This window comes from Plectropomus leopardus, chromosome 15 (assembly GCF_008729295.1).
Source record: "Plectropomus leopardus isolate mb chromosome 15, YSFRI_Pleo_2.0, whole genome shotgun sequence".
Classification (NCBI taxonomy): Eukaryota; Metazoa; Chordata; class Actinopteri; order Perciformes; family Serranidae; genus Plectropomus; species Plectropomus leopardus.
Window position 1 is genome coordinate 4,134,151 of NC_056477.1, and position 13,252 is coordinate 4,147,402.

The 13,252-nt window shown below is 37.3% G+C and overlaps 1 protein-coding gene across 2 annotated transcripts in view; it reads right to left on the reverse strand.

Annotated features, from left to right (window-relative positions):
- Positions 1–11,954: 11,954 nt before the first annotated feature.
- Positions 11,955–13,252, reverse strand: part of LOC121955015 (reticulon-4-like) — a 43,849-nt gene continuing 42,551 nt past the window's right edge. For both annotated transcript variants that reach the window (XM_042502790.1, XM_042502791.1), the window contains exon 9: positions 11,955–13,205. In XM_042502790.1, the coding sequence (XP_042358724.1) occupies positions 13,163–13,205 (43 nt within the window). In that variant the 3' untranslated portion in view covers positions 11,955–13,162. The remainder of the gene's footprint in view (positions 13,206–13,252) is intronic.

Sequence of the window (13,252 nt, forward strand, 5' to 3'; positions counted from 1 at the left end):
TGAATCTCCGTCATTGTGGAACAAGCTGCACCTGCCTCTTTTCTCCTCCCAGTGTGAACCTCAAATAAACATGAACACGCCCGTAAAAAGGACAATTCACATTTTTTCAAGTCTCTTAAAACAATACACGAGCCTAAATGTCCGTCACTGTTGACAAAATTGGAGTCTCCTGCTACAGAGACTGACTGGATGCAGTCAGATGTCTGAGAGAACGACTCCATAACGTTCTCTTCACAAAGAGATAATTATTTTCTCCGTTATTTGTTTGATTTGTAAAAAGGTAAAAGTAGTGAGAAATGTCGCAGTAACTCAGTGACACCTTTACAATGTTTCTTTCAGGGGTCGACCGATACTGTTTTAGAGCCAATACTGATACAGATTATCAGCAGTTAATGAGACAGATAAACGTTATTTGGAGCCGATACGCATTTACATCAAAAATTTAAATCTCTCTAATAATAGTTAGATTTTGGAACAGAACAAACTCGTCTTTAGCAGATGTTTAATCAAAACTGAAACTTTCATATACTTTTTTTTGAAGTCAAGTGAGGATTTGAATAAAAAATAAATTAAAAAATAGCTTCCTGAGGTTTTGGAAAGCAAAAGTTCTTCTCATGCTGACAGTTTCTTTGCACTTTTTAGTTAATTTTATCGGCGATCATTAAAATAAAACACCAATAGAGATAAACGGCAAAATGCCAAATATTGGCCTCAATAATCAGCCGGACTGACTAATAAAGCTTTAAAAGTGAAGCAGGACTGGAGCCATGAAATGTTTTTACACAAAAAATTACGTCTGTCAATTAACTACTGATCACTGGACTGATGGTTTCACTGTTGGGAGTTTAATTTAGAACTAAAGAGACCACTTTACGAACTCTCCGAGGATTTTGTCTACTTTTAATGTTGAAATCGGGCGGATAAATGTCGCAGAGTCGAAGCAGAAAGTGGTATGAAAAGACTGAAGTACAAGTACGTTAAATTTGTATTCAAGCACCTGAGTGAAGGTATTTCGTTATTCCACCACTGGTAAATACTTAAAGTCTAAATCAGTTGGTTAAATAAACAAAAGAAATAATAAAACGGACATAAAATGAGTATTTAACCTAAATGAATAATGTATAACTCGATTGTGTCCAAAGGTTTGTGTTCACACGGCTTTTACACGTCTGCCTCCTGGACTCATAAAGCTGCCGATGCTGCATTTACCGAATGTGTCGCAGCACTTAAAGGACAAACTGACGCTTTTACAGCTGGTCTGACGAGGCTGCGGAGATGACGCCGCCGTTAGAAATGATTTGGGACATACTGGGATCACTGGGAGAGAAGATCTGTGTCATATTCATCGAGAGGTTCGTGTGTCACTGAGAAAAGATTTGGTTTAAAATCACTTTTCATTTCGAAGAGCCTTTACTGTGTCTGTCGTCGGATATCATCACACTTAAGTGCCTTTCTGGATCTTTCTATGTTTGTTTTCATACACTGATTTGTTTTTATTTAACCCATGATTCGACTTATTTTGTACTCTGTCTGGTGCTACACTGAGAATGTTCAAACTTTTATTCATTCACCGAAAAATATCTTTGCTGCTGCTTTTTGTTTTTTAAAAAAAACATCCAAAGCATCGTGATGGTAAAACAAAACCGGACATCGGAGGAAACGGAGGGAACATTTACGGAAATCTCTTAATGTTGTTTATGCCTCATTTACGGTGTGGATGGGTTTCTGTGTCTGAATATTAACTGTTGTGAAAAAGTGTCAAAAGAGTTTGTGTGATAGAAAAAAAGCTGCAGATATTACTCACCGGACTGACCCGTTCATCTTCGATGCACTCGAGAGGTCGAGAGGTCACAGGCGTCATCACAGAGGCCGACTGTTGTTCTGTGGGAGGAAAAAACACGATAGATGACGCACTTTGAAATTATTCCTGGACATCATATCAAACCCAAAAAACAGCTGTTAATGGCCTGAAATGTGTTACGTCACACCGTGGTCATTCGACGATTCGTGAAATTCTCATTTTGTCGTGATTCAATTAAAGGGATAGTTCAGACTTTTTAATGCTTCTTCATACTCAGTGTGTTACGCACAGAAGATCAGCACATTCAGAAAAACAACCGAAAATCTGAGCACTGCTGTGAACGCATCAGCAGCAAAACAAGCTCAAAGGAAGCGTGAGGAAAGTTCGATTAACCCTTCGAAATCTGAGCAAAATGGCCTGATTTACATCAGAACGTTTCGTGCAACTTTACAGGAAATCACGCCCCAAAATAGCAAGAAAAATAAGAAAATAAGTGTAATGTGTATAAAACATCATTTTAAATATAGAATCAATATAAATGCAGTTCTCTTTGAATTATTCCCTAGTTTTTTGTAGCTTTTTTGATCATTTCTTTTTTTAAAGATTATTTTTGGGGGCATTTTTTCTTTATTTAGAGGACAGTAACAGAGAGACAGGACAGGTGAGAGAGGCGAGGCCCGATAATTTACAAATAATTCTCTCAATCTCTCTTTTGACAACTTTTACTAATTTCTTGCATTTTGCGGGACATTTGAGTCGCTCACTGCCTTTTTTTCATGTTTCCAAAAGAAAAGGATCAGGTAAAAAAAAACAACATATCTGAAAGATTCGAGTAAAAATGCAGTATACAAACGACAAAGATGACAAATGAGCAGGTGAGAAAATAAAAAGGTAAATAAATAAATAAAAGACAAGAAACCAAGCAAAAGAAAATCTATAACAAAAAAATAAACAAACACACAAATACGCAGAACATTCAGTCATAGGATTCGGGGAAGAAAGTGGCCTAACTTTCCAAAAGCCCGACACTTTTATCGTTATATATCAAGCTGAAGCTGGTGAACAGGTAATCTCTTCAGACCGGACTCCACCGAGAAAAACTGAGATTTCACATCGCTGAACACGGGAGCTGCTGGACGGCCGCCGCCTCGCAGTCTGCTTTCTGTTGTTATATGTGACGTTGGTGTTTAAAGGGTTAACTCAGATTCACCAAAGTCACACAATAACTCAAACTAACAGACTGACGGAGGCGGCAGAAGACAGCGGCGGCCGTGTTCGGCTGAAACGACAGTTTTTCTCAGCGAGGTCTGGAGGCCCTGACCGCGGTTTCCCCGTCGAAACCGGCCGTCTGACGGAAAAATAAACGCCAAAAAAAGAGTTTACTCTGAAACGACATCGCTTACTTCCAAACTGAGGACATCCCGAACGCCATCGACTGTATACAACACACTGACGCTGGATAAGTACCTTCAAAATACCTTTTTAACCATTTAAAACCTGTTTCAGCCTCAGTTTTCTTGTGCTTCCTTCAAACACCTCTCACAAGCTTTTTAACCTTTGAGCTGTAAGCAGATTAGTTTGATTTCTTTCAAAAACGTGGGGAAAAAGGCAATGAGCAACCTGGCAAGAAAAGTCTCACAAGGAATGAGTAAAAGGTGACAAGAAAATGATCTGAAATTTTGTTTTAAAAAGGAAAATGTTCAAACAACTGGGGGGTAAAATGTCCAGAAAAAATATATATTTATAATCATTATATTTATATATTTAAAATTATTTAACAGAAAAATAAACATACGTATATTTTTTTAATTTTCTGCAATTTTTCGGGTCATTTTCTGTGTGTTTTTTTTTTTTTTTTGCTTTTTTGAGTAACTTTTTATTTTTTTCTATTTTTTGGACCGTGTGTTAAGTTGCTCGTGGCTTTCTCCTCGTGTTTTCTAAAGAAACCAAACCAATTTGCTCAGGTTTACAAGGTTGTTTTCTTGACATCAAAATATAATAAACAAAGTTTTCCAGCATGTTCACAGTAAAAAAACCTCAAAAACAGTTTCCTTGTGGTCGCATTGAAACAGTCTAAAATACTGCCTCACTTGTCCTTTCTGTCCTGCTGTAGTTATTAAAAAAAGGATTTTATGGGACAAAATGTGTCTAAAACTTTGAAGATGCTATAACCCGAACTCCTGTCACCTAGAAAACACAAAATACTCGTAACCGACATCTTAAAGATGCCAAAGAAAGTCTGAAAATAAAGTGGACGGTGCTGAAGGAGAGAAGCCGTCTGACGGCCGCAGATACGAAAAGACAAATCTATCAGATGAGGCCAAGAAACGACGACAAAAACAGAAAAAGAAGAAATACACGTTGCAGATGTTGAAGATGTAAAATGCTGCACTGAGATCAGTTTTAGTCTGTAAATGTTTTCGTCGGGTCGCGTCGCTCTTTCATTTCCGCGTATTTGTATCTACTGTACATGGAGATGTATAAACCCCATCAGATGCATGAATTTATTTTTAAACGGAATAATGTTTGTGGAGACTGACGATGATTTTATGGTGTGAATTATGTTCACCGGTTGATTTTTATACCGAAGTGATTGTGTGTGTGTGTGTGTGTGTGTGTGTGTGTGTGTGTGTGTGTGTGTGTTAGCCAAGTGTACAAACTGATTAAATGAGACTCGTGCAAGAAAAACGGCTGCTTTCCTCTCGTATTGTTTTTTTCTTTTTTCTTTAATACATTTTAAAGTTTGTGGTTGTTTATTTGATTATTTAATCTGTTATTTATGTGATCCAGAAGGAAAAAAGCAGTAAAATCAACTTTTTTTCCCTGTTTCTAACACAGAACTTTAAAGTTCAGTCTCACGTTGAGCTCGTCCAGGTTTTGGTTTTAAAAACTTGCTGTGTTTTTTTTTTTTCTTTGGTCTAAATGGAGAAAATAAATATAAATAATAAATATATATATGTATACATATCAACTTTTAGACTCTGGAGTTTAGCATTAACATGTTTATTCCAGGTCTGACGAATCTTAAGTGTCGTGGTTTTTGATCGTGAACTCGTCTACTGTGGTCTGATTGGAAGAAAGCTTTATCGATAATTTTATAATTCGAAATTACACAAAACAATATTTTCCAAAACCAACAATTTGTTAATATTAGAATAAATAAGGATTAAAAAATTCTACTGCATTGATCTTATGTTGCATGTTTGTTTTCATTATTAAAGTATGGTTAATTTATTTTATTTAATAAAAAAATAAGCAGTTTTTTCAATATTTTTCATGTAATGTGACCAACAACTCAAACTTCATCTCAAAAAGTATCATAAAAACTTTACTTTTTTAGGAGTTTAGTGGCTTTTATATTTTTTTTTAACTATTTATTTTTTATTTAAAATGTAAAATATATATATATTTTAATAACTTATAAAACTTTTAGTCTCAGTTTAGTTTCAACAATGTTCATATCACAAACAATAATCGAAAATGGTTGTAATTTATTGGAATTTGGTAACTTTAGTCAGTAATATTAATATAGTAGATATTACTATAAAATCATAAACTGTTTAAAATAATGGACACAGAAAAATGAAAATTAAAATAAAATAATGGATGACACTGTGGCGTCACCCATCGGTTTGTGGACGGCCGTTTTGACGCCTCTAGTTCGGCATTTTTGCTGCCATCTTGGTTTTTTTGGTGGCAGAAGACGATATTTGGATGAGAGAGCGAGCGATGGTGAATCTGACTCAAAGATTTTAAGCCCTAAAAATGTAATTTTTAGTTAAATATATAAATAAAATCTGTCATGAACAGGAAATCAGCCATAGAGACCAAAACCACTTTTTGATTTTTTCAAACTATCTGTTATAAAATATTTGGAAAATCTCTCTAAAATAATAAAGAATAAAAATAAAATTATGGCAGTAAATATGCATCAACACAGTGTTGAAAATAAATCAAGTCAGTTTTTATGCTTTTTTTGTTCATTCGTTTTTTGTTGCGCTTGTTTTGAAGTTTTGCAGACGCTCTTGAACACACTGTCGAGTCAGCGCTCTTTTATCCAAAATCTCCCCTTTCTCATTTTTCTTCGCGTTTGTGGATCTTGGTCCGTTTGGTTCTCCTCTCGAGGGCCCGGTTCGTGTGGACGACGGCCTCCTGCTGACTGTTGACTGTTTTCGGCTGGTTTCAGGAAACACAGGAAATTAGTGTTTTTTGAAGGAGGAGCTGGATTTTGCAGCAGAGCTCCTCAAACGGTGTCCGGAGCGTCTCATTTTCCCAGAGTTCCTCTGTTTTCCGGCACTGTGAGGTTTTTACGGAGAGCCAGTTGGCCTCCAGCTCCTGGGAGTTTATCTTTTAATAAAATATTCAATTTCAACAGTATCAACTAGAGATGTAACGATTCACTCAACTCACGATTCGATTCACGATACTGGGTTCATGATAAGACTTTTTAAGACGATTTTTTAAAATACAAAATGAGATTACAGAAAAAATTACAACTGAAAAATATTCTATTAATTATTCCAAACAAAAATGATACAAAATACTGCATTTTCTCTTCTTTTCTATATTAAAATCAAAGAATCCTTTATTAATTTAGAGTATAATTTAAAACACAAAGAATGCACTTCTGGACATTCACAATGTCTCCTGCTGTTAAAAAAACAGCCTTTAATTTTGGACAGAGGTGTCTGGTGTGGAAAGACATGCTTTCGCTGCAGGAAGCAGATTACGCCCTCTGTTGTTCAAAAAAAAAGGATTGTGGTTCATTTAACATCTCATCAATCTCACATATTTTGTATCGATTTTAACTGCCTCGCGATGATCGTTACGTCCCTGGTATCAACGCATCCTGCTGTATTTTTGAGCTGAAGGCTGAGGTGATTAAAAGCAGCAGATATTATTACGACTCAGTCCGGTTTTTGGGTATGTTGCTGTTGATGACATCATTCAATTCTTGCAGTGCATTTTTTTGAATTTGCATCAGAGTCTTGTGTCCTTATGGCTCCCAACAAGGTCCGTCCATCCAGTGCAACAGCTTGATCCAGGATGTTAGGGGTTAACCATGTCTCTGTCAAGATGTGCACATATAGCAGTGTCTGATTTCCTGTTGCTGAGTGAGCCTCAGTCTCATCGCATCCACTTTATCCTCCCGCGAGCGGACTTTAGAGTGAAGAAGGATTGGTAGAGGAACAGCTCTCGGTCCAAGTCGGGTCAGCCTCGCCCTGATGCCGGCTCTCCCCCTCTCTCTTCGTCCGGTGCCTTCAGTTTCATTTCTCATACATCGATGTTGGTATCAGTTCACGATGTCAAAATCAGCATTTCAAATGTTAGGGGGAAAAATATCGTGCATCCCAGAGACGCGGACTTTGTTCTCAATATTGTGTCGTAACTGTTAAAGTTTTTCAAACATAAATGCAGATATTTTAAACCCACATTGAACACTTGGAAAAATGAGCTGAAACTCAACAATTCCTGCTTTTGTTTAATTTGTTTGCATTTTATCCTTGTGTTTATTTTTACGTTTACTCAACCTGAGGCAGAAACTATTTGATAAACAGTACAAGTAGTTCTGACTGTTACGGCCTCTAAAACCTAACTAAGGCTCAGCAGAGACAGCAACACATGAAGGACGCCAGAGACAGTTTTAAAAGTGTAAAAGCACAAAAACTTTTATTTTTTACTGTCAATCAATGGTGTTGAAAACATTTCTCGGTGGCTTTCTGTAAGAGAAAACAGATCAAGATAAATAATCAACAGACCAGCCAAAGAGGGAAGCACGAAAGAAACAAAAATGTGGAAAGTCGCTGAGCCGGCCACAAAGGGCCGTCACACTCAGGCCTCCTCCCTAAACAAAACCGAAAACTGAACCAAACCTCCAACACAAACTGAAATAGCAAAACGCAGCAACGTAAACATGCCGGGAAAAAGACAACTAACAAAACAAAAAGAGAAAACCTCACGAACCCGGCTGCCCAGCTGCCTCCTGCCCGTGCGGCACGCACCTCAGAGGGAGCGTCCTCTCACTCCGCACCTCCTCACCTGCGCTCTCCAACGAGGGAGCTGGCTACACGTGTGCGGGCAGGAGGGCAGAGGGAGCGCACGGGGAGAGGAGGAGGATAGCAAACAGCCGCAGCAGCAACAACAACAACAACAACAACAACACTGTGCGCAATTACACACACACAACCGGGCAACACGCAACACCGACCACACAACCTGACTTTAGAGCGTGCTCAAATATGCTTTATACGGTTATCTGACCGAGCAATTTGATTGGTCGAGAGGCCATGAGTGCTGATATACAGTACAACATCACTGGGACTGTTAACTCTGCATGTATCACTCCACTTCACACCTGTTAGTTACATTACTCACAGTAACTTTTGGACATCTATCATAAATACTCAAAGCAAACATCGGTGCTAACAGACAATACACGGTGGCCGAGTATCTGAGCGGAAACCGAGCCACGTCAGACACGTCGACTCTGTACAGACTCGGCGGTCACAGCGGGGCTACAGACAGGCAGACCTGGCTGCAAGACTCACTTTTTTGTTTTCATTGTTTACGTCTATATACACACACACACACACACACACACACACACACACACACACACACACACACACACACACACACAGATACTGGATTCGAGGTGACGGAGGTCACGGCAGTGGGCGGACGCGCTGCAGCGACAAAACGTCTGATGAAACTAAACTTATCTGAATCACAGAAAGCGTCTGTTAACCGACTCTGATTTCACGTACAAAAATTAGCAAGCAGCATGCAGAAAAATGTTTACCCGTTGCTAGGCAACAGCTGTCACGTCCACTATTTGAACTATTTGTGTCCACGGAGCCAAAAAAAAACATTAAATTGACAAAAAAATCATAATCTGTTGTGGCTTGTTACTATAAACGAATGAACGGCGCTTGTAGAACTGTTGTATAAAAGCATTATCACACTCCAGGTCGTGTGTTACGCTGTATATCGTCACGGCTGTGATTCGGTCGAAGATCGGCTGGCATCAAGAAGCAGAATATTTCTCTAGATAACATTTTAATGAATTTTGGAAACGACAACACCTCCATTTTTTATCATTAATTTTGACTTTTGGACTTTACCTTACGCATCGAATTATTAAAAACGCTTGTCATCCTCTGACACGATACTAGCTTAAAATTACAAGTAAAGTTTGCAGGTTTAATCGCTAAATCTGTACATGGAAAATGTTTTTTATCTTAGTCTTAACAAGACTGAGCAGGCTAAGCATTTCTGTTTATATCTGCTGTATTTATTCAGTTTGGGAAACCCCACAAACCTTTTTAAAGTCGGCTATGTGCACGAGTTAGAGGGACTAGAAAAACGTGTCCGTTGCTAGGGCGTTACTAAGGTCCGACCTACGTTTCCGTTCATACATTTTTATTTTGTTGGTAATAGTTGTATAATCTCAGTGTCAATATTAACGTAACTTGTTTGTTTTTACTAATAAAGTTCAATAAAAAAATCTTGCACCAAGATGCAATATTTTGTCAGCGAAAACTTTAAATGGCTGTTTGTTGAACACGAGAAATAAATAAATAAACAGTCACAAACAACAGAAACATTTAACCATTTCATCGCCGTTCAGTTACCGTACAGTTCAGAATAGAGCCGCCCTCAGATATTATACAAACATGTCAACAGTGAGACAAACAAGTGAACTAACCTGCTGCAGCAGCTGAAGCTGAGCGATGAAAACATCCGTCCGGTAGTTTTTTGTTGTTGTTTTGCTCCTCTTTTGATCCAGAAAGTTCCTCTTCGTGCTCAAAAAAATAATCTAACACCATCCGCGTCGTTTCCACGCAAACATCTACACTCTTTCTCCCAAAAAACAGTTTAATCTCCATCAAACCGTCACTTCGCTCGCGCCGTGTTGCTAACGTCCGTCCGTTAGCAGCTAGCATGCTAAACTTCGGTCGCTTTGTGGACAATCAGCGGCAAAACATTCACCAAAATAACGATTAACGGCACAAAAACACTCGGACGGCTTAATCCAGACATCCAGAGGCTGCGATCATCAGTTTTGTTGAAGTTTAGAGACATTTTTCAACACAGCGACGGGACGCCGCTGTTGTCTCCGCAAACGTTTGGCGCCATATTGTTCAAACAGTCCACTTCCGTTCAGGTGGAGGTTTTTAATGCTCCTACGTCATCTGACCACGCCCTCTCGTGTAATATTGCGATTATTCAAATAAAAATAAAAATGTTCAATCAAAATATATTCCATGTTTTGAGGCACCTGGTCTCAAAATAAAAGTTTTAAGTGACTTTTATGCCGGTTTCTATGGAAACACACGGAGTCTGACTAATTCCTGGAAAACAATCAGGTCGGTAAATTCTTGTATGAAATGAAACGTGGTTTCGAGTCCAGCAAGTAGGTCGGACCTTAGTAACGACCTAGCAACGGACATTTTCTAGTCCCTCTAACTCGTGCGCATAACTTTTAAGAGATTGCTGGGTTTAAAATATGTGTCCGATTGGCATTTTTATTTATTTATTCTCTTTTTTTTTTTGTTGTCTTATTTTATTTGTCATGTTCGAAATAAATATATAACAAACAAAATTGTACAAAACAAGAAAGACAATAAATAAATAACAGACACAAGTATAAGTATGAACAGAGGTTTACCAGATTACTATAGATTTGTAAGATTTACATAAATTAATAGTTTTGGTTATTTTTTTTCATTACATATTTTTAAGTTTGATATTATTTTAAGATAATATATAATATTAATCCTTTTTTTTTTAGAGTTGTTTATGAATACAAAATTTAACTGAAATAATGACCAAATATATTCTGTACTGCTCATACCTGGAGAAATGTGGATCGTAATTAATAAATTAAATTATAGAACAAGTAGCTTCGACCAAGTAATCTGATTTAATTGGTCATTGGTGAATTGCTCATTATTTACATTTGTAAATGTTGGTCATGACTTGCCCCTTTATGTATAAACTGAATGTACTGACCACTGAATCTACTGTTTTAAATCTGTTAATTAAAAAAAAAACAATATGAGCTTCAGATTTCATATATAAAAATTCTAGAAAATATATTTCTTTATATAAAAAAATATGTAAAATTAATTAAATTGCAAAACAAATGATTAACACAAACATAACGCAAACAAAAACCTTTGGGGTCTGCTAAACAGAGAATAATGTTGGCATATTCTAACAGTTGTTGCCAAATTACAATTTGAGTTTAAAAATCTCAACAGTAAAAAAGTATAAAAGACAACATTTTAAAAGCTTTTTTTAAAATGTAAAAGGAGGGGAGTCTTTTAAGCAGCTGGCATTCAAAATGTTAAAGATTAAAAAACTTCACTGTCCTTATGCAAATATAACTAAATTGCAAATGTGTCGTCCCCAAAGTGGAATAAAGTATGAATTTTGAAAATAGGTGTAGTTCCCCTTAAATAAAAATATCATTCAGTGACTAAAGGCAGATTTTAACAGTTTTAAACCAACTTAAAGTCTCGTCTGCACAGCAGAAAACTAAAATCTGGCAAGAAGCCTTCAATTATGGAAGCCCATTTTTGACAGAAATGTTATGAATGTCAAAAAATCTGAAAACTAATGAAATATTAAACGATACTTTGAGATAGTATGAAAAACTTAAAATGAGCATACTTTTGTATTTTAGGCAAAAATTTTAATTTATAATCTGACAATTTTAGAAAGCCAAGCATCACTAAATATTCTGTTTTATTTTCATCACCATACTGTCATAATAACACCAGTCTCATAATCAGTAAAACTTCTGCTGTAATGCCTCATAATTCATGCTCCAATAGTCAAATTTCTTGTATTTTTGATGTAGCATCTTGATTTTAGAGCATTAAGTCAAAAATATCCTATATTTCAATTTTGTTGACAAATATGAAAATGACATTTTTAACTTAGTGCCTTAATATTTTGAACGACAAATTCAAAATCGTGGTCATAATTTTGGCTTAACTCAAAAGTTTTACTAATTGAGACCGTTTCACATTTTACTTCATATTCATAATATCTGTTCTGCATTTCATCTTTTTTTTTTTTTTTGGTGGAAATGGGCTTCCATATATCGCGGACAGAAGTTGACGGACAGATGAGGGGGCGTGACTTTCTTCTTCTAGAAGCTTTATTGATAATTGTTTACATCTCACAATGCATTCCACAAACACGGCTCCCGGCTGGAAGCTTTTTATCGTCACAATTGAAGTATGAAGTTTATCATTCACAATTATACTTGCATAACAAACAAATGCTCGAAGGTTTATCAAAGTCACATCAAGTTGCAACTTTATTAAGATATTGGCTCCACAGACAGTATGGTTATTTTTTTCTTTAAATCCCATTTCTTTTTTTTTCTTCTTTTTTTAACTTTTTCTGTATTTTATCTGATGTGGATGAATGTAAACGTGTTTCTTCCAGAGTTTTTCATTACTAGACAGCTGCAAATGACATGGAAATAACGACTTATGTAATTAATGTGTTTTATTTGTCTGGCAAAGGTTTTCTAGATGTTTCTAGCTAGAGTTACTCAGAAGCGATGACATTTTTAAATGGTAGTACAAGCCCCCACCCCTCTGCCCCACCTCTCCCCCGCCGCCTCATCAGGAGTCAAAGACGTCGTTCACAAATTCATCACATCGAGGCGAAACCACGCAGCAGGTTAGCGAGGACACGAGCTCGAAGCTTGAGGGACACGACGGTGCTTCAGTTAAACAGTAAAATCACAAAATACTTCTAACTCAGTAATCATACCCAAAAAAAGAGAAAATACAAATGAGGTGCTGTTTGCTGCTCGCTCAGGTCGTTCTCAAAAACAGCAGACGAAGAAAACAAATCCGCCCGGCTCAAAAGACAAAAACAAAAAAAAAAAAACACCCGAAGCCAACTGAGGGAGCATCTGAACTCCCACAATGCACTGGGTGGGGAGAGGGAGGGTTAACTCAAGATTTAAACGTGTTTCTGTGAGTTTCAACGTCTCACAGAAACAAACGTTTCAAACTTGATATTTAGAAGTGTATAAAAAAAAAGGTGCATCATCGAGCCGACCTCGGTGTCGTGAACCTCAGCTGAACTCCGACCTGCTTCAACATTTCCAGAAAACACAAAAAAAAGGAATTCTGAACTGGAAAAAAAGTGTTTTATTATTTTGACAAATAAAGTTAGAAGGGCTGCGTCCACGCCAGACCCCTCCTCGCCGCCTCCAGCCTTCCTTCATATCCACCCCCCCTCCCCGCCCTCACCTGCCCTCACCCTCCTCCCCTCCACCCTTCTTCCTTCTCAGGACGTCCTGAATCCAAACTCTGACTTGTCGTTGCTTCACTCTGCTTTACGTTTCATCCCGGGAACCTTCGCCTGAATCCTGCAGAACGACAGAAAGTTAAAAAAAAAAAAAAAAAAAAAAAAAGG